At 33.3% G+C, this 20083-nt stretch overlaps 1 protein-coding gene and 1 pseudogene across 2 annotated transcripts in view; one reads left to right on the top strand and one right to left on the bottom strand.

Annotated features, from left to right (window-relative positions):
• The window catches only part of unc80 (unc80, NALCN channel complex subunit), a 380168-nt gene that overhangs the window by 51338 nt on the left and 308747 nt on the right, over positions 1–20083 (bottom strand). For both annotated transcript variants that reach the window (XM_089101793.1, XM_089101792.1), the window contains 3 exons: positions 19661–19777; positions 12545–12712; positions 2127–2147 (listed from right to left, as the gene is read on the bottom strand). In XM_089101793.1, the coding sequence (XP_088957919.1) occupies positions 2127–2147; positions 12545–12712; positions 19661–19777 (306 nt within the window). The remainder of the gene's footprint in view (positions 1–2126; positions 2148–12544; positions 12713–19660; positions 19778–20083) is intronic.
• Positions 4728–5780, top strand: LOC148943601 (E3 ubiquitin ligase Rnf121 pseudogene; annotated as a pseudogene).

The following is a 20083-nucleotide window of genomic DNA, read 5'->3' on the forward strand; positions in this document are numbered from 1 at the left end:
CCACTTCAGCTATCTAGGTTTCGTTTTTCTCTAAATTTCTCCGAAATTTGAAAACTAAAAACAAAGAAAAGATAGTATATCCACTTCAGCTATCTAGGTTTCGTTTTTCTCTAAATTTCTCCGAAATTTGAAAACTAAAAACAAAGAAAAGATAATATCTCCACTTCAGCTATCTAGGTTTCCTTTTTAGGCTACAGGAAGCCGCCTACTTAAAATCAGTAATTTGAAAAGATTATCTCTTGAGGATGAAACGTGAGTCAATTTCTCATTGCTCTTCGCCTCACCCTTTTTCCCTAACCTCTTTATCCTCTAAGGTTGAAGGTACACAGCACGATTAAAACAAAAGAAGACTCATGAGTAAAAACTATTTCATTGGCATAGCAAATCTGAGGAGAACATACCCCAATTCTGAGATAATGGAGGACTAAGGTGAAAAAAAGAGAACAACAAGAAAAACACTATCTACTGGTCTTGTTTTCGATGTAAAAGGTCCATATAATAACCTAATGTAATGTGTTCATATTAGTGAAGACTTTGTAAAAAACACCAAACAAAGCGACTTTGCGATAGATGCAGGTGGCCATGAAAGGAAAATTCAACAAGAAAATTAGCAGGATCCCACAAAAGAGTGAAACCCACCGTAAAGGTGATGACATAATTAAATTAAGACCATAAAAATTTAGCATTTTTGAAAAATAAATATTCAGATTTTCCACACCTCTTCTCAAATAGCAGAATAATTTCTTCGGTTATAAAATTCTACTTTATCTTTTAACCCTATGATGGTAACATCGAAGCAGTGGTTATTGTATACTGGAAAAGAGATTAAGTAATTTTTAACTGAGAGATTCGGAACTCCTTACAAGTGTCCAAAAAGAATATAGACGAAAAAAGAAATGTATAGACAATTTTTCGCAGCAAATGACAAGTTTGACAAAGAGAATATGAATAGGCAATGAATTTTTTTTTTAACAAACTTTTTTTAAAGATACAAATTGACATAAAAAAATATGTAAAAATAATAAATAAGCTCAGTGATATCGAAAGCATTAAGCGTAACTGTCCAATTTCTACCGGCATCTTGAAAGCATTGATGGTTTTAGAAACGCATGTCGTTTTAAGCTCAAGCAGAACAAGCACTAGACAAAGCATATAATAGCTTTAATTGTATTACAGGGCCACACTAGCGCCAGTATTTGTATTTTGACAATTGCTGCTGCTAGTATTTGTAATACTGAGCCAGAATGGTACCAGTGTTCATAGTCTAGCACCACTAGTGCCAGCGTTGATGTAACTAGTTTATGTATCGCAACCTACGGTCTCTCGCAGACCACCTGTGACGGGTCACAGACTTCTACAAATTCTGCCCTCACGGTATTTGTGCTGTAGTGTGGCAAGAGCTATGACCGGTACAGCTACTACAAGTGTACTATCTGTGGGGAGTAAGTGCTACAGTATTTGGCCAAGAGTGTCACAAGCCCGTAATCCTCCTTCCCAAAATCTTATCTTCCCTCGGGGACTATATCTCAAAAAATTATAAGACCTTTTTCTTATGCTCCAAATATTCTTTACTCTCTCTCTCTCTCTACCCAGTCAAATGACTGATAAAGGACACCAATGTAGAAAAGAGAAAAAATACTACTATTTACAGATCAAGCTCACAAAACGTACTCCTCTACTACCTTCTATCTGGAATGAAGCGTGCGGAGGTATGGCTCAAGAGACTTCAGCCAATCATAAAGATCAAGGGGTGGGCATGTGTGCCCCATTACTCAAAATCAATGGCCTGCACTCTTCTTTATTACCCCACCGTTGTTAATTGTGAAACACTGGATTTTGACCAGCCAATCAGTCACCACTAGACCGGCTAATTTCCAGTTAAGCTAATTAGCGGGACATCGAGAATTTACCGAGGATAGGTCAAAAGATATTAAAGAGTAAACGGGCATTTATTTAAGAAGGTATACAAACGGTGTTTAAGAGTAAACGGGGGATGCGTGAAACAGAGAGTCCCAAAGTGGGAATTACTTTAGCTTAAAAAGGACATTTATTTGATGGACATGATGCCTTATGTTAAAATGCAGACAAGCAATAAAAAGGCTCAAATTAAAAGCAAATGGACTTACCATAGAAATGTGCGTATACATCTGAAACGAAAACGAACTTACATTTAGAATATATATATATATATATATATATATATATATATATATATATATATATATATATATATATATATATATATATATATATATATATATATATATGTATATACATATATATATATATATATATATATATATATATATATATATATATATATATATATATATATATATATATATATACATTTATATACATATATATATATATATATATATATATATATATATATATATATATATATATATATATATACGTATATTAAGTGGTATTAAAAAAAAAAAAAAAAAAAAAAAAAATCACGAATAAAACGGAAATTCAAAACAAACAAGGTAACTCTTTTTTTAAGCGATATATATATATATATATATATATATATATATATATATATATATATATATATATATATGGTGGCCGGCGTTTACCCCCCGGCAATTAAGGGGAAGGAGATTAGTGACAGAATATATGGGAAACACATAATTTGGGCTATATATTTGCACATAAGCGGGGGGGGGGGGTTACGTATTTGGATAGTTTGAAGTCAAAAGAAAACAATTCTTACTTCGTAATATGCAGAATAATTGTACCTATTTTAACCCCCCCAGCAGACCCGCTATACTTCACCCCCCCCCCCCTAGTGTGCAAATCTATAGCCCAAATTTATTTCTAAAGTAGCGAAGAAACTAACACAAAAAAAAAAAAACCAGTGGGTTCTCGAATTTACACAGCATAAACTTGAATGAGTGGTGCATAATACACAAGTACCAAAACTCCTTCCCCTACGGAAATAAAAAAAAAAATAAATAAAATTCTCTAATTTGGAAAGCCTTATTTTCCGAGGGGGGGGGGGGGTATTTTCCGCGGGAGGTATTTTCTGGGGGGGGGGGTAAACGCCTAGAACTATATATATATATATATATATATATATATATATATATATATATATATATATATATATATATATATATATATATATATATATATATATATATATATATATATATATATATATATATATATATATACTATCTTTATAAGTGAGTAATAATTGTGAATTTATTTTGTTTTTCGAAAACGGCTCTATATTTTTTCGGGAAAATTGGCATCCTGGAATATTCTGGCCCAAAAAAACGATAGGGATTTATCAAGGGATTTAACAAGGGATTACAACAATTCAAAAACCTTAAAAAAGAAAACCAAAGTTTGATGAATTATATCATTTTCCTCCCCCCCCCACAAGAGTGAATGTATCGTTTTTACCTATGACGCATATAAAATTACAAATGGAAAGTATTTAAGACATGAAAAAAAATTAAAAACTTTTTTAAGTTCAGTTCAGAATCGCTAAAGTTATTATGTAAACTGCAAAAATATTTATGGTGTCTGAGCAATAATTTTAATGTTTTAACTCAAACTAGTAAAATACCTGACAATTTTGAAGCCATTTCTATATACATCAGTATTGCAATGACGTTGTCACACTTGGCACACTTATGTGGAAAAATTGAAGATTTTCATGCATGGAGAAGTTCATATTAAATTGCTTAAAGAGCATAAAAATGTTAATTGCAAAAATATACTCAGTATCAAAAAAAAAAATTAAATTCTCAAATTTGGAAAGCCTTATTTTCAACGGGGGGGGGGGGGATTTTCCAAGGGGGTGAGGGTATTTCCCGGGGGGGGGGTATTTTCCGCGGGGGGGGGAGTCTTTTTCCGCGGGGGGATATTTTCCGCGGGGGGTATTTTCCGCGGGAGGTATTTTCCGGGGGGGGGGGGTAAACGCCTAGAACTATATATATATATATATATATATATATATATATATATATATATATATATATATATATATATATATATATATATATATATATATATATATATATATATATATATATATATATATATATATATATATATATATATATATATATATATATATATATATATATATATATATATATATAACAAGGGATTACAACAATTCAAAAACCTCAAAAAAGAAAACCAAAGTTTGATGAATTATATCATTCTCCTCCCCCCCCCACAAGAGTGAATGTATCGTTTTTACCTATGACGCATATAAAAATACAAATGGAAAGTATTCAAGACACGAAAAAAAATTGAAAACTTTTTTTAAGTTCAGTTCAGAATCACTAAAGTAATTATGCAAACTGCAAAAATATTGATGGTGTCTGAGCAATAATTTTAATGCTTTAATTCAAACTAGTAAAATACCTGACAATTTTGAAGCCATTTTTATATACATCAGTATTGCAATGACGTTGTCACACTTGCCACACTTATGTGGAAAAATTGAAGATTTTCATATATGGAGAAGTTTATATTAAATTGCTTAAAGAGCAAAAAACTGTTAATTGCAAAAATATACTCAGTATCAAAAATGAATTTTAAATATGAAAAATTTAACTTCAAGAATTCCCAAGCTTGATTTTTGATTTTGATTTTATGCCTTCTTGACCTAAATTCATCAGGAAAAGCAGCAAAACGAAGGCTGCATCTACTCTCTAAGAGATCTATATCTGCTTTATTTTCGTTTCATAAACATGGCTTTAACAGACAATGATACTCAGCTACTTGACCCTGGTTAACAAGATCCTCAAGTTGTGTTGGTGGACTCTGAAAACATTACAAAACTGCACAATGGACTTCATGCTTATCATGAGAAAGTTAGAAAGCGTGAATCCCTCAGAGCTGCAAATAAAGCCCATGAAGCTATGGATCTAGAAATGCCTTTAATACTGATTTTCAGCTTGATTGCAGGACAGTTCATATTGATACAATGGAGGAAGAGACATTACAGATCTTATCGATTTGTAACATTTATTGGAATGTGGTTAATTCCATTTGTTCTTAGCATCAGAAGCCAGTTTTGGAGATTCGTATTTTGTTGGTTACTATTCTCATGCGTTACGTTACTAGTTGTAAGAAAGGCATTAGAAAAGCCTTTGCATGGAGCGACCCCCAGGAGGGTCTACAAATGGTTTTACATTATTCACTTACTGAGTAGTGGTCTGGGTATTTTTGGATACGCCATTATAATTGCCGTTATAATTTTTGGATACGCCGTTATAATTGCATCTTTTTGTGGATTGAATTTGGTCTTTGGAGTTCTCTCCAAAGTTCTTTGGTTCTTTTGACATCGGCTGGATTTGGGGTGTTTACTTATATTTTATGGCTCATACTTCGCAGTGCTAGGAAGAGATTTAGCCGAAATGTGTGCTGATAGAGTGGCAACAAATATAGGGTATTATGTTCCTGATGGTATTCCTAGTCGTAGTTTAGAAGAGAATATGTGTGCAGTGTGTGGCAATAGACTCCTTGTGCTCAACAATGATGATGCGGTCCTTGAAAAAACTTTTAGACTCCCTTGTAATCATGTATTTCATGAGTTTTGTATCCGTGGCTGGTGCATTATTGGAAAGAAGGAAACCTGTCCTTACTGCAAGGAGAAAGTTGACCTCAGAGGAATCGTTACCAATCCATGGGAGAAGCCCCACGTTCTGTATGGTCAGCTGCTAGACTGGACCAGATGGTTAGTATGGCAGCCAGTGATTTTACTACTTGTCCAGGGTGTTAATTGGGCACTTGGCCTTTGAATGTTCTCAGTCACTAAAGAAAATTTATCACTAGCCAAAATTTCTCATTTCATTTCTTACAAGAAATTTGGAATCGTTTGCTTAAAAATTATTTCAATTCTATTTTTTTTTTATAGTGAAATTGTTTAACCATTAGAAAGAATTTGGTCTCTATTAAAACTTTTTTAAACTCTAAAAAAAAGGCAAAAAACTGGTAATTGCAAAAATATTTGCATATATTTTGACAAGGGATTACAACAATAAAAAACCTTAAAAAAGAAAGCAAACAGTTTGAAGCTTAGTAGAAATCGTTATATATTTGAATAGAAATCAGTATGAAAAGACATTAAATTGCGTAAACAGCAAAAAACTGAAAATTGCAAAATCATTTGTATATATTTTAAAAAGGGATTACAACAATTCAAAAACCTTAAAATATAAAACCAAAAGTAAGAAGCTTAGTAGAAATCGTTGTTAGAAAAAGATCATTACCAATTTTCTTATAAGTATAATCAATGTCTTTTTAAGACATGAAAAACAGTTGAAAAATTTTTTAAGGTCAGTTCAGAATCGCTAAAGTTATTATGTAAACTACAAAAACATTTACGGTGCCAGAGCAATGATTTTAATATTTGAATTCAAACTCGAAAAATACCTGAAAATTTTAGAATTAGTTTGTTTTTTTGTTAGATAAAATCAACTCACTACGTGATTAAGCTTACAGGTTTGAACGCAACCAGTTGTATAATGCCAGTAGGAGGGCCCAAAAAACGAAAATTTTCAAGTATTACAAATGATGATTCTCTATTTTGACAAGGGATTACAACAATTCAAAAAAAGTTATAAGAAAACCAAAAGTTTGAAGCTTAGTACATATCGATGTTAGAAATCGGAGTAGCTGCAATAATCAAATATCTTTGAACAGATTTCAGTATGAAAAGACATTAATTTGCATAAAGAGCAAAAAACTGGTAATTGCAAAAATATTTGTATATACTTTAACAAGGAATTACGAAAATTCAAAAACTAGAATAAGAAGACAAGCGACAATGAGAATCCATGTATAAAAGTCTTCCGCGTGCCAAGTGCCTGGGCCCGGTGACTGGTAATTACAAAATATTAGTATTTATTTTAACAAGGGATTACAACAATTCAAAAATCTTAAAAATGAAAACCAAAAGTTTGAAACTTTTGAGATACCGTTGTTAAAAATCGTTGTTCAAAATCGGGCTTGCTTTAATAATCAAATATCTTCTAAAAGACTGCAATATGAAATGACAGCAAATTCTCTCAAATAGTCTGCGGTTAGAAGACAAGCAACAATTAGGATCCATGTAAAGAAGCCTGCTGCGTGCCGAGTGGGCCCGGTACTATATATATATACATATATATATATATATATATATATATATATATATATATATATATATATATATATATATATATATATATATATATATATATATATATATATATATATATATATATATATATATATATATATATATATATATATATATATATATATATATATATATATATATATATATTATATATATATTAGAGGACAATGACAAAAAAAAAGTCAAGGCAAAAGAAGAAGTTTTTGTCCCACCATCTGAACAATTATTAGAAGACAAGCGACAGTAAAAATCTATACATAGAAGCCTGCCGCGTGCCGAGTGCCGGGTCCCGGTGGTGAAGCCGTACATATATATATATATATATATATATATATATATATATATATATATATATATATATATATATATATATATATATATATATATATATATATATATATTATATATATATAGAGGACAATGACAAAAAAAGTCAAGGCAAAAGAAGAAGTTTTTGTCCCACCATCTGAACAATTATTAGAAGACAAGCGACAGTAAAAATCTATACATAGAAGCCTGCCGCGCGCCGAGTGCCGGGTCCCGGTGGTGAAGCCGTACATATATATATATATATATATATATATATATATATATATATAATACCATATATATATATATATATATATATATATATATATATATATATATATATATATATATATATATATATATATATATATATATATATATATATATATATATATATATATATATATATATATATATATATATATGTAAGGCTTCACCACCGGGACCCGGCACTCGGCACGCGGCAGGCTTCTATGTATAGATTTTTACTGTCGCTTGTCTTCTAATAATTGTTCAGATGGTGGGACAAAAACTTCTTCTTTTGCCTTGGCTTTTTTTTGTCATTATGAAAGACGTACCGCTGAACCTTTTGTTTCTTATAATTGTTCAGGTGGTAGGAAAAAAAAAACTTCTTTTTCTTCCAACGATTTATTCAGTCCATATTTTTGATTTTCAAAAATATGGTAGGTATTGATGACCTTATCCATGTCAAGATGCAAAACCCAATCATCATCCCTATCATTTTCAATCAGTTTGGTTCGTTACACCTCGGCTTATCTTTCGCCATTATGAAATACGTATCGCCGAACCTTTGTTTTTTTTTAACAAAGGTATGGGATACGCGGCAGGCTTCTATATATAAATTCTCACTTTTACTTATATTATAAACACAGAAAAATTTAGCCTGTTCTGTATGCCATGACGTCCAAATGGACCTTAAATTATAATTGGTGCCTTTGTAAAATTACATTTGTATATTGGACCTTTCAATATTGCCTAGGCTTGTCTTTTGTCATTATGAAAGACATATAAGCAAGCCTATATTTCTTTCAGTTTTTCAGGTGGTGGGACAAAAGCTTCTTTTTCTCCCAACGGTTTATCTAGTTCAGGCTTTTGATTATAAGGTATGGAAGGTATTGACAACCATCTTTGTTTCTTTTAATTGTTCAGGTGATGGGAAAAACTTCTTCTTTTGCCTTGGTTTGTCTTTTCTCATTATTAAAGACATATCTCCATGTCAGAAGCCCAAACCCAATCATCATCGTTATAATTTTCAATTTTGACACGTTTTGGTTCTCTCTGTCCTGGTTGATTTTCTTTGACTTGCTGCTCTTCATTGTCATTTTTGACAATTTAGCATTGAGCTTTGCTTTAGCTGTCCATATTGGCGTTGTCGCAATTGATAGTAACTGCCCCTGCAAATTTTTGTTTTTTGGTCCTTTCAACAGACATTAAATTATACAAATAACTGCTGCGCTGAAAACTCAACAATCTTATTTATTCTATGCATGACATCATCAGAGGCGATGCTATAGCTTTGCCTATAGTAAAGGCCATACGGCTCCAAGGTTTTATTATTTATTTATTTTTTTTCCCAGAGGTACTTCATATGGAAGGGGTCGTCGTATAAACTTCAAAGGTTGCTCATTCAATTGGAAATCGAGAGTTTTAGTGCCCTTTTTAAGGATCAAAAGTGATTGGAAGGCAACTAACAACCCTTACATGCCCACCATTTCCCCAAACACATTCACTAAAAATTTTGAGATAGCCATTTTGTTCTACATAGTTGACTTCTAGATAGAAATTATGTTTTAGAGGTGGACATTCCCCCCACAGCCCTCAGGGCAGGGGTTGTAAGTTATGCCCTGGGGCATATAAGGTTTTTATAGAAAGCTTTGTCGAAGAAATTTCAAAAAGAACTCATTCGATTGGAAATTCAAAGGACTAGTTCCCTTTTAACAGTCGAAAGTGATTGGAGGGCAACTAATCCCCCTCTCACGCCCACCTTTTCCCCAAACAAATCCTATCAAAATTTGAGATAACCATTTTGTTCAAAGTAGTTGAAAATTCTGGAAATTATGTTTTTGAGGATGACAACCCCCCCCCCCCACAACCCTCAGGGCAAGAGTTATAAGTTATGCCCTTGGGACATATAAGGCTTTTATAGAAAGTATTGTCGGAGAAACTTCAAAAGGGATCATTCGATTGGAAATTTAAATGGCTAGTGCCCTTTTTAATAGTCGAAAGTGTTTGGAAGGCAACTAACACCCCTTCCGCGCCCAACATTTCCCCAAACATATCCAATAAAAATTTTGAGATAGCCATTTGTTCAACGTAGTTGAAAGTTCTGGAAATTATATCTTTGAGCAGGATACTCCCCCTCAGTCTTCAGGGCAAGGGTTATAATTTATTCTCTGGGGGCATATATGGTTCTTATGGAAGGAATGTTCGTATAAACTTCAGTGAGGGCTCACTTGATTGGAAATTGAAAGTTCTAGTTCACTTTTTAAGAGTCAAAAGAGATTGGAGGGCACCTGTGTGACGCAGTAGGATTTAGAGAGAAGGAGGCGATACCCAAACTCTTGTTTGTAGTGAGTTTTGTTCCATTCAAGCTTGATTTATATATTCAATTTAAGTTTCACTCGTTTTAAGATTTATTTATTCATTTACATTAATATATACTATAATTTTGTTTGCATTGATTGTTTATTTAATTTCTGTTTGTTTTAAGTTTCATTTATGGTTCAATAGGAAAATATTTATTTTTCGTTTGAAGCTTGATTTTCATATTCAATCCAAGCATTACTCACTTTAAGATCTATTTATTCATTTATATTATTATTTGTTGTATGTTTTTTGCTATGATTGTGTATTTAATTTCTGTTCGTTTTGGGTTTTATTTATTCTTTAATAGTAATTTCTGGTCGTTTTGAGTTTGAATTTTAAGAGGTATTTGTATCTGCTGAGCTTAAGTTTAAAATATCGTTTACTTTTCTTTGAAAAACTTATTTTTTGAAAAGTTTTTTTTTTAATCAATATAAGAAAATACTTATATGATACCATATATGATGTCATAAGAAATGATTATATGATGTAATAACATAGTATTTCATTAAGAAAGAAGAGGTGAGAAAATTTTGGATATGTCCTCCGAATGCAACAAAGCAGCCTTCCTTGGACAACTTACAATTGGGTACCAGATGTCCGGATGAAGACTGATTTTGTTTGAAAAACACCTTTGGGCGATCTTATGACTGATATCGATAGATTGCTGATACATTGTCAGTGCTAGAAAAGGAAGACGTTGCCGCTGCGGCACAGCTCCGAGATTAGTGCAGAGGCTTCATCGACACCATATGTGCCATAAATGGCTCTAGAGGATCTTGTGTCTAAGTTAAGGTATTTTCGGTTGCACAAAAGAAGCTTAGCGAGTCCTCTCGAGACAACAGAAGAAGTAAGATGTTTGAACAAGCAAAAAAAATCTATGGGTTGTGCAGCCCTAAAAATTTTGAGCTTAATATGTAATCTTTAGATTGTCACATAATACCCAGCTTAACTTTATGACAAGTTCAGACACTGCCAAAGAGAAAAAAAATATGTAAATGGACATACAAACATACAAAAAGGCGTATATGTACTCGTTTTTCTCTCAATATATCCTTTTCAAATAAAGTCTGTTATAACATTTTTTATCATAATTTTGTCTGGACTGCAGTAAAGTTCAGAAGGCAAGCCTCCCAGACGACAGGTATAAAAAAGAAAAGAAAAGAACAACGATACCACATGCTCTTCAATTTTTCTTCGATCTTCAAAATCGAAGAAAAATTATTCCCCCATCCGCCAGAAAAAAAAATTCAAAGTCGCCTTTGTTTTGCACCTTTGGTATAATTATATATAAAATAAACTGAATTCCTATAAACAGGTTTTATTGAGAGATACCTATGAATGGAATGGGCAGGTAAACTCATGCATTCACTTCAACAAAAGAAAAGATTCAAAAAATTTAAATGCTGTAACAAATTGAGATTAAACTCAACTTATGCTTTTAGTTTTGAATTTGTCTACTTCTATTTGACAACACCGCCTTGTCAAGGGCCGTAGTAGCACTTAATTTGTACTGCACTCATGTTGAACTGCTAAAAATTCATTTCTAATTAGTTTCCCATCTTCTTTGGTATGAAGCATAAGTTATTCAAACAAACAAAATAACCAACTTCGCCAGATTTTTGCCAAAATAACTCTTATTTTGCCATCTTGAGCTCATACAAATAATTGGCACTTAGATTAAAAACGTCATTAAAGCATCACAAAATCTAAACCATGCTAATGCCAGAAAAAACCCTCTCTTGATATTAACTATAGCAATTTAAAATTGCCATTAGTTCAGAATGAATAAACATTGTTTTATTTTCAATTTGTTTTAAGCTTAACCCCCTTTTTCCTGTTTTTACATTTAATTTCTTGAAACATCAATAAAATAGTTGCAATAGTTTTTTTTGTGTTGATTGTTTTTTCCGCTTTTTTCCCGTCAATATTCTTCTAACATTCTCCTCTTTTCAATTCTCATTATGCTTCATTACCAAGTATTTGTCATCCAAGGTCCTTATCTTAGTGTTTTCCTATATCTTTCGCATTTTATTCTTAATGATTCTTTTCCAATTATTCAGTGTTTTTATTAGTTGCCATGCACTTATTTTAACCCCATACAGGCCTGGCCTTTAAAGACTAGTGATAGTATTTTATTGAGGTTTTATATGTTATATGTATATATGCTATATGTTATATGTTTATATGTTATATGTATATACGCTATATGTTTATATGTTATATGTATATATGTTATATACATAAGTAATCTGAACAAGAAGTTTAATAAATGAATTCCATGAATAAAAAATGAATGAAATTAGATAAATGAATTAGACAATATTACATAAGTTTTACACAAAAACAATATTATTCACATAATATATACCAAGTTGCAGTGTCAACAGAAGGAAAGGGTTTTGGCTACCCTTTTTTGGCTACCCATTAGTCTGAATTATTTGTAGTGATAATCAAGAGAATTCATACCGATACAGACAGGATTTGGGCACTGATCAATCTCATTGCAACGCTACAAAAACTTCCAGGAGGCGGTGTCACCTTCAAATGTTTTTGGATTGGACTTCCAGCTAACCGCGAAGGAGAACTCTCATTTCCACTTGCTGACATAGATGTTGCTTCACACATTATAAGAGACTGAAAAAATTAAATTCCGCATCTTATAAATGTTGATTCTAGAACCTACTTTGATGGGTCAGTTCCATATGTCATCTACCAAACGCAACATCCAAAAACTATCCGTACTTCACGTGTATTCTAAGGTCAAGTGACCTAAGGTTAAAGATGTCCCGCATACTTAATAGCTCATGCTCCGTGATTTAGGTCCAATATGTATCTTTTATTGCTATGTATTTAGAAAACCAAAACTTAAATCATAGACCATAAGACTTTCAGCATATTAACCTTAATTCCATGCACCGCGTATCCTGCATGAATTAAAGTCAATATTTGAATGTTTAGTTTTAAGGTTACTTCGTGATTTTTAAGTCTATGTTCAAGAATTTAGCATAAGTCACTAAACATTTAGAAACCCAAACTTAAAACAACGGAATACAAGCTTTCCAGTACACTAAATTCGACTTTAAGGACAGCAGAGCATTCAGGAATAAATGTTAACGTTTAGTTGTACATTTTCTACAATAACCATAGTTCACACATACCCTTTTATACACAGAACTCGGGTTTCAGAGGTTACTATATGAGTTCAATGACCACACTGTCTAGACATGCCAATGAAAGAAATAGTGAAAGAACACACACGTTGTGTTTTAAGAACACACAAGAGTGTTAAGTGAAGTAGAAAAGAAAGTGAAGAGAAAGAAAGAAAAGTCTCTTTTCAGTATCCCAAGTGAAAACATTTGTTTTGGATTTCTTGAACTTTAAAGCTTGCTCTCAACCAGTATTAATTCACTTGCTTTGAACTTCACCTAGTTTCTTGATGTTCATTAATTCACTGCTTGAACTTGCATTTAATTCAGGGACTTAGTTTGGAATAAATAACAGTGGACTTTTGGTGAATTAGACCTGAACTTAACCTAGATTCTTGATATTCATTAATTCACTGCTTGAGCTTGAATTTCATTCAGTGACTTAGTTTGGAATAAGGATTAAGTTTGAAATAAATTAAAGTAAATTAAATTACGCGAAGGAGGGTGCTATGAGAAATGAAATGAATTTTGGCACGATACGCGGTGATAGACTGTGAGCGTTTATGAAATGTTTTTTTTTGGATTTAAGGTCACCGAGGAGAACACCTTCCGTAAGCACAGATTTTATCTGGTAATAGTTTTACTCAGGCGAAAGCGGGGTAGTGGTTTGGGGTAGCCCCCTTCCATTTCCTTAGCACATAGTACCAAGTTGATATATATTTGTTATTATTATTAATTGATAAATGGCTGCCATGGCTTCTGAAAAGTTGTAAAAGACAGGAGGCAAAGTTTGCAAAGAGAGCCTCAGCCTCGCAACCAGAGGAACAGTTATTTGCAACACATTTGCTGGGGGTTGTGGTCGCCTCCGCCATAACCGCTGTGAAATTCTTCAGAGCATTGAGAAAAACAGTATTATAATATATCAGTGCTCGGACTGCTGCGAGAAATTTACTGATAAACCTGCTTCCCTGCAGATCCCACCTCCTTCAGAGACTCTTGTTTATTCACCAGTTTTAAGCCTTTTCCGGCACTGTCTACAGTCAGGAATTTCGTCCGCCTCCTGTATATCTGCGGGTGCAAACATCTATTCTATTGATCATCTTGATCAAGCTAGAAGCCTCCTAACATCTCTAGTGAATCCCACGCATAAACTCCTTGCACGTCGCTGTCCCTCTGCTAAGCAAAGCCTATCGCAGGATATTTTAGACATCCTTATTTCTGAGGATGCAACCCTTCGGTTGCCAAATCTGAAATTCGTCAAGACTGCAAGTGATGCGATGCCTGAAATAGATACGGATCATAATGCTCACTTTAGCCGTGCCATTCAAACCTGGGACCAGCATCTTTCTAGCATTATTGATAAACTTGATTACGTCACAAGTAAGGTAGCGGAGACTCCTACTGTGGTGAAAGAGTGTTGTGACGGAGTACAGTGCGAGGTTTTGAGCTGTATAAATAAAGAAAAACTTAATGATAAATCTTGGCCTCCGCTGAATAGCGAGTCAGAAACAGTGGGTCTTGTAGTAGATTCACCGTCACAAGATTATGATGATCCCTTAAAGCGTAAAGCTTTTCTTAAATCTTTGGATGGAGCTGATGGTATAGTGCAGATTTCACTTTCTAAGGAATCAGGATCCCAGCAACCGAAATGGGTGTTCATACGAAAAGACAAAACGCCGAAAACTTGAAAGTCTGTTTGAATGAAAAGGTTGGTAAAACTGAGGTTCGCAAATCCAGAATTGTCGGTTTATTATCACGAGTGGACTTCCCGATCGATCCAGAGAGTGTGTGTGCTTCTAACCAAGGTATCGAAGAGATACAGCACATGGGTGTTTCCAGATCATATCGTGTATACTTCCGTTTGGCAACGGCTAAGTCTCATTTTTCGCGTCATAGGATTCACATTGGCTACGAACATTTCCGGCTTACTGATTATAAGTTTTTACCACGAATGTCCTACAAATGCGGGTCACTAGAGCATATATAGTCGGGCTACTCTAGCATGGAACGTTGTCTCAAGTGTCTTGGTAGTGAATACTTTCATTCTAGGAACAACTCTTGCCAGAATGAACCTTGTCGCTTCCATTGTGGATCTCATGAGCATACTGGATTTAGCTTTCACTGCAAACGGTTAACCGAAAAAGTTGCAAAGAATGAAAAATAATTAGTTCAAAGATTATATATCTGAATCTGAATGGATTTGGTGATAAACAACATGTATTGCAGTCTATGCTGCGCGATCTAGATATTTTGTGTCTGCAAGAGCATCACCATCTGGACCACTCTACTAGTCTTCTTTCGAGCCTGTCGCAGCAGTTTAAGTGTTTTATCTTTCCAGCTACGCCTACAGGCGGACGCCCATGTCGAGGCGTTTGCATATTTATTCGAGATAATATTCCAGTTTCAGTGTTTGCCGTTAATCGTTATTTTGTTGCAATTCGAACCCCAGGGATTATCGTTTTCTCGTGCCATTTACCAACAAATTATCATACTATTGATTCGGATTTTGATTTCAATTTTGCATGTTTAGAAGTATCGTTATTTGTGGTGAAAGTTCCAGCAGATTTCCAGTGGCTTACTTGTGGGTATTTTAACTGCAACCTTGCTATTTCTGATGTCCGCTCCTCCGCTCTTTTATCTTTGTTTTCGGTTTTTACTATAGTTTCAAAAGATGCGGATTTTACGTATGTCCATAATTCTGGTTCATGCTCTAATCTAGACCATGTGCTTGTTTCAAATGCAGCGTTATTGCCAAAGCCTGTTCATGTTGGATTGGATATGCCTATTAGTGACCATTTTACCTTTCTTTTCATTTAAATATTTCAAATTCCATCTTTTAAAATTATCCATCGTTCTAGTCAAATTGTAAATAAAATGATCTTGGATCGGGAAAAAATGTGCAAATATCATGAAGAATCAGATGCTCGTTTAGCTAAAATAATTGTAAATTATTCTAAGGATGTTGATCAAATTGATATTGATCTATTTTACCTTGAAATTGTTCATAGTTTAAAAGTCGGGGCTAATAAAGTATTTACGACTGATTCTTTCCGTCATGGATCTCGTGTTTTAGGTTGGAACCTTCACCCGATTTTAAAGCATAGCCAAAAGAATGCATCTCAAGCTTGTTACCTTTGGAATTGCGCGGGAAAACCGCGATCTGGACCACTTTATGATGGTATGAAGTTAACTAAACGCGTTTTTCGGGCTGAGTTGCGTTTGCACGATAAAATTATAAAAGATGAAATTGGTTCAAGGATTACTAGTGACAAGAATGAGCTTTGGAGTTTGGTTAATTCTAGTCGTCGTAATAATAATTGTTCACCAGATTCTAATAGTTCTCTGAAACTAGATGATTGGATAACTCATTATAATCATATTTTTCCATCAGGTGGTGTGGCAGTTGAATCACGGCTTGACTCTTTATTATCGGAAGAAATTTCAGAGCCCCGCCCAATTAGTAAAATATCTGTTTCTGTTGAAGATGTAACGCCAGCAATTAAAGCTCTAAAAAGTAAACATTCTTTTGATCATGATGGTATACCTTCAAATCATATAAAATGGGCATCCCCCAAAGCGATGCTTCTTCTCGCTACTCTTTTCACTACTATTCTTTCTTCTGGAGTTCTTCGAACTAGCTTTTCTCGTGCTACCACTTCACCCCTTTTAAAAAAAGGAGGGAATACGAATCGATGTTCTGATTACATGCCGCATACTGTTGCGTGCCAGATTAGCAAAGTTTTTGAGTTAGTTTTATTAAAATATCTGGAGTCTTGTAACCAAGGCCTGAATCAAATTGGGTTCCGTAAGGGTCTAAGCATGGATGTTGCTCATACCCTCCTTTCAAGAATAATATCCTTTTGTAAGCAACGGGAAAGAGTTTATACACTTGCGTTAGATTTTGCGGTGGCGTATGATTTAATTATCCATTCTTGGGCTATGACTGCGCTTCTGAAGAATAATGTCCCACTACCAGTAGTTTTGGTTTAAAAAAAAGTGGTATGGCTCCTCTCGTATTCGTATTAAGTGGAAGAATCAGTTTAGTGATTATTTAAGTTATATAGGGGGCTGAGGCAAGGAAGCATTATTTCTCCTTGGATTTTCAATATTACTGTTTCGGGGCTATTTGATCAAATTCAGTTGACTTTTATTTATGGTAAAGATTATGTTCTGTAGTGAATTGCTTACGCAGATGATGTACTCCTTTTGAGTCGATCACTTCAGTCACTTCAACAAAATGTGGATTTTTTAGCAAAGGTCTTTAGTGAGCATGGACTTCGTTTTCGCCCTGAAAAGTGTCAGTTTTTAATTCTTGGTCCTAAGGCTAATGATCTCGTTAATTCAGAAATTTCTGCTCGTATTTATGATAGTATTTTAAAACCGTTGGAATCTTTTTTATATCTCGGTGGTTTATGGACCAACTTTAGCTCTATGCCGTGCTTCTATTTCTAAAGCAGTTAAAAGTAGAATAGTGTCTAGTTTCGGGGCAGTAATTTTTCTTCGCAATCTTCTTTCTCGGAAATCACTGGCTCAGGTATATAATACTGTCGCTTTGCCTCAGATTTTACTTTTTTCATCGCTTCTCCCGTTTTTTAGAATTAGTAATATTGCGCATGTAAAAACCACATTTTTTATTTTTGCTAAGTTCCTTTGCCACTTTTCTAAATCTCAATCAAATACTTTTTCAATCAACAAATATAAATAAAAAAACCTGTTGATGTTTGGAGAAAGAGCAAAATAAATTTTTATCCAAATTACCTCTTTTTTCTCATAATTTATATAAAGCTGCGCGTTAAGCTTAATTAATTTTGTATTATTATTATTATTATTTTTTTTTATTAATGATTAAATGAAGTGTTAATTTGTGAAGTGTTAATTTATTATTTATTGAATGAAGTGTTAATTTGTGTGGTAAGTTTGATTGAAGGCCTTTGCGTACTTGTTGTTATATAGTTTAAAAGAATTTTATGGCCTGTTGATTAGAGTTTTTTTTTTTTTACTCTTCGTATTCGGAGGAAATAAAAAGTTTGAATTGAATTGAACACATAGAAATAGACTACCTTGAATAACAGAACACCAAAGACAAAACAAGTAAGACACAGATAATAGCAAGAAAATCTACATCAGATAGCAGAATGGAGGCTGTTTGACTTATCCGTCTTACGTAAAAAGCAAACCCTACGCTCCTCAACGCCACAAATAGTGGCTCATTTAACCCATAATCTGAGACTAGGCGTTTATTTTTTAGCCCATAGGGGAATAGCCTATATAAAAGAAACTCCGCAAAACGAAAAAATACAGACCGGATAATTTTTTTAGCAGTAGTTGTAAACATATTCCAAAATAAGGTCAACGTGACGATATGAGGGATGGCAAAAGCGTAGTACACAGACAAAATGTAGTACACAGAACACATACAACGTGTGTTTTCTCGTGTGTTCTTGACGTAGAATATTAAAATGTTGAACGTGGCATAAACGTTCTGATGCTCAGCGTACAAGGGTGCACACATTCTTATTTTAAGATTCTCTTTCGGGATTGCGTGGATTTATAATCTTTTAAGCAACGTAAAATTACAGCAAATCAGCCTTTCACATGTTCCGTTTTCCCTGTACATCACACCCAAAATACGGAAAAGAAAAATATGTTACAAGATTCTACTGAAGAGCAAATCAACTTCGTTTTGTGCTTTAGAACTAAAATAAGTAGTTGAAACAGAACTTTTTACATTGACTTTAAACATGTAATCAGACTTGAATAACTCATGGTTTTGTTTGTAAGTTATTATAAAATTAATTTTGGCAACATTCGGGTATTTTGGAAATAATAAGTATAATTTCAACCGTAAATATCTTTACCATTAGAGTCAGTCGTGCTTATTTACGGCAAAAAAGTTATAGTTACTGTATTATAGCTATTGCAAAAAAGGTAAAGGAATGGATAGGTTTTGTGTATTTAACCCTGTCAATTATTTAAAGGTAAAAAAACAAAAACAAAAAAACAAACAAAAAAAAACAACAACTTTATAATTGGCTAAAAGTGTTGAAGGGGAAAATTGCGCCATTATAATGGACATTAGAAGCTATAATACCAAGAGTATGGAAATCTTTCCCCCATTTCGCTTTCTTTGGCTTGCTATATTGGTTTGATTAAATATCAAAGTAAGAATTGCTCTAAAAGCAGTTATTTGATCTAGTTTTAAACAAGAAATTTAAACCCAACTTAGTGTTAGTGTTTGATTACGCAAATTGAAATGGTTAGTTGAAGTTGGTCAGGTTAGAGTTTATTTCTTGTAAAAAAAAAAAAAATGTTAAATGAAATTATTCGTTATTATTTCGTTATTAGCTTCGTTATTATAGAAAGAAGTTGTTACTACGTTAATAGGTAATAGAAGCAGAAATACAAATAGAGCTAGAAGTAGATGGAGAGGCAGTACCTGACAGGTTCCCGTGAGAGACTTGAGGTGCTGAACATGAACTATATACGGATGGCGATTCAGAGTTATGTAGAGCCCTTCCAAAAGCCCCGTGGCAGAGTTCCAATCAGTTTGCTTCTAAAAAAAAAATCAGTTCAATTCAACGAATTTTGGCTTGTAAAGCGATAATAACAAATTTTCAAAAATTAAGCTGACAAGATCTAACCAAGATTCAATTCGTTAACAATAAAATCAAAGAAATCCGTTTTCTCTTTAGAATTACATATATTTGCACGGAAAACAAGTCTTTTATTTTCAGTTTTTCCGATTATTTTAGCGTATTAAAATGTTGCTAAATCATGCAGTTATAGGATTCAGCAATAACTAAAAAAGGGGAAAAAACGAAAAAACCGCTGTAATAAATAATAGACATATTATTATCGA

This window comes from Artemia sp. Qi Xiang Cuo, chromosome 15 (assembly GCF_049724085.1).
Source record: "Artemia sp. Qi Xiang Cuo chromosome 15, ASM4972408v1, whole genome shotgun sequence".
In the NCBI taxonomy this organism is placed as follows: Eukaryota; Metazoa; Arthropoda; class Branchiopoda; order Anostraca; family Artemiidae; genus Artemia; species Artemia sp. Qi Xiang Cuo.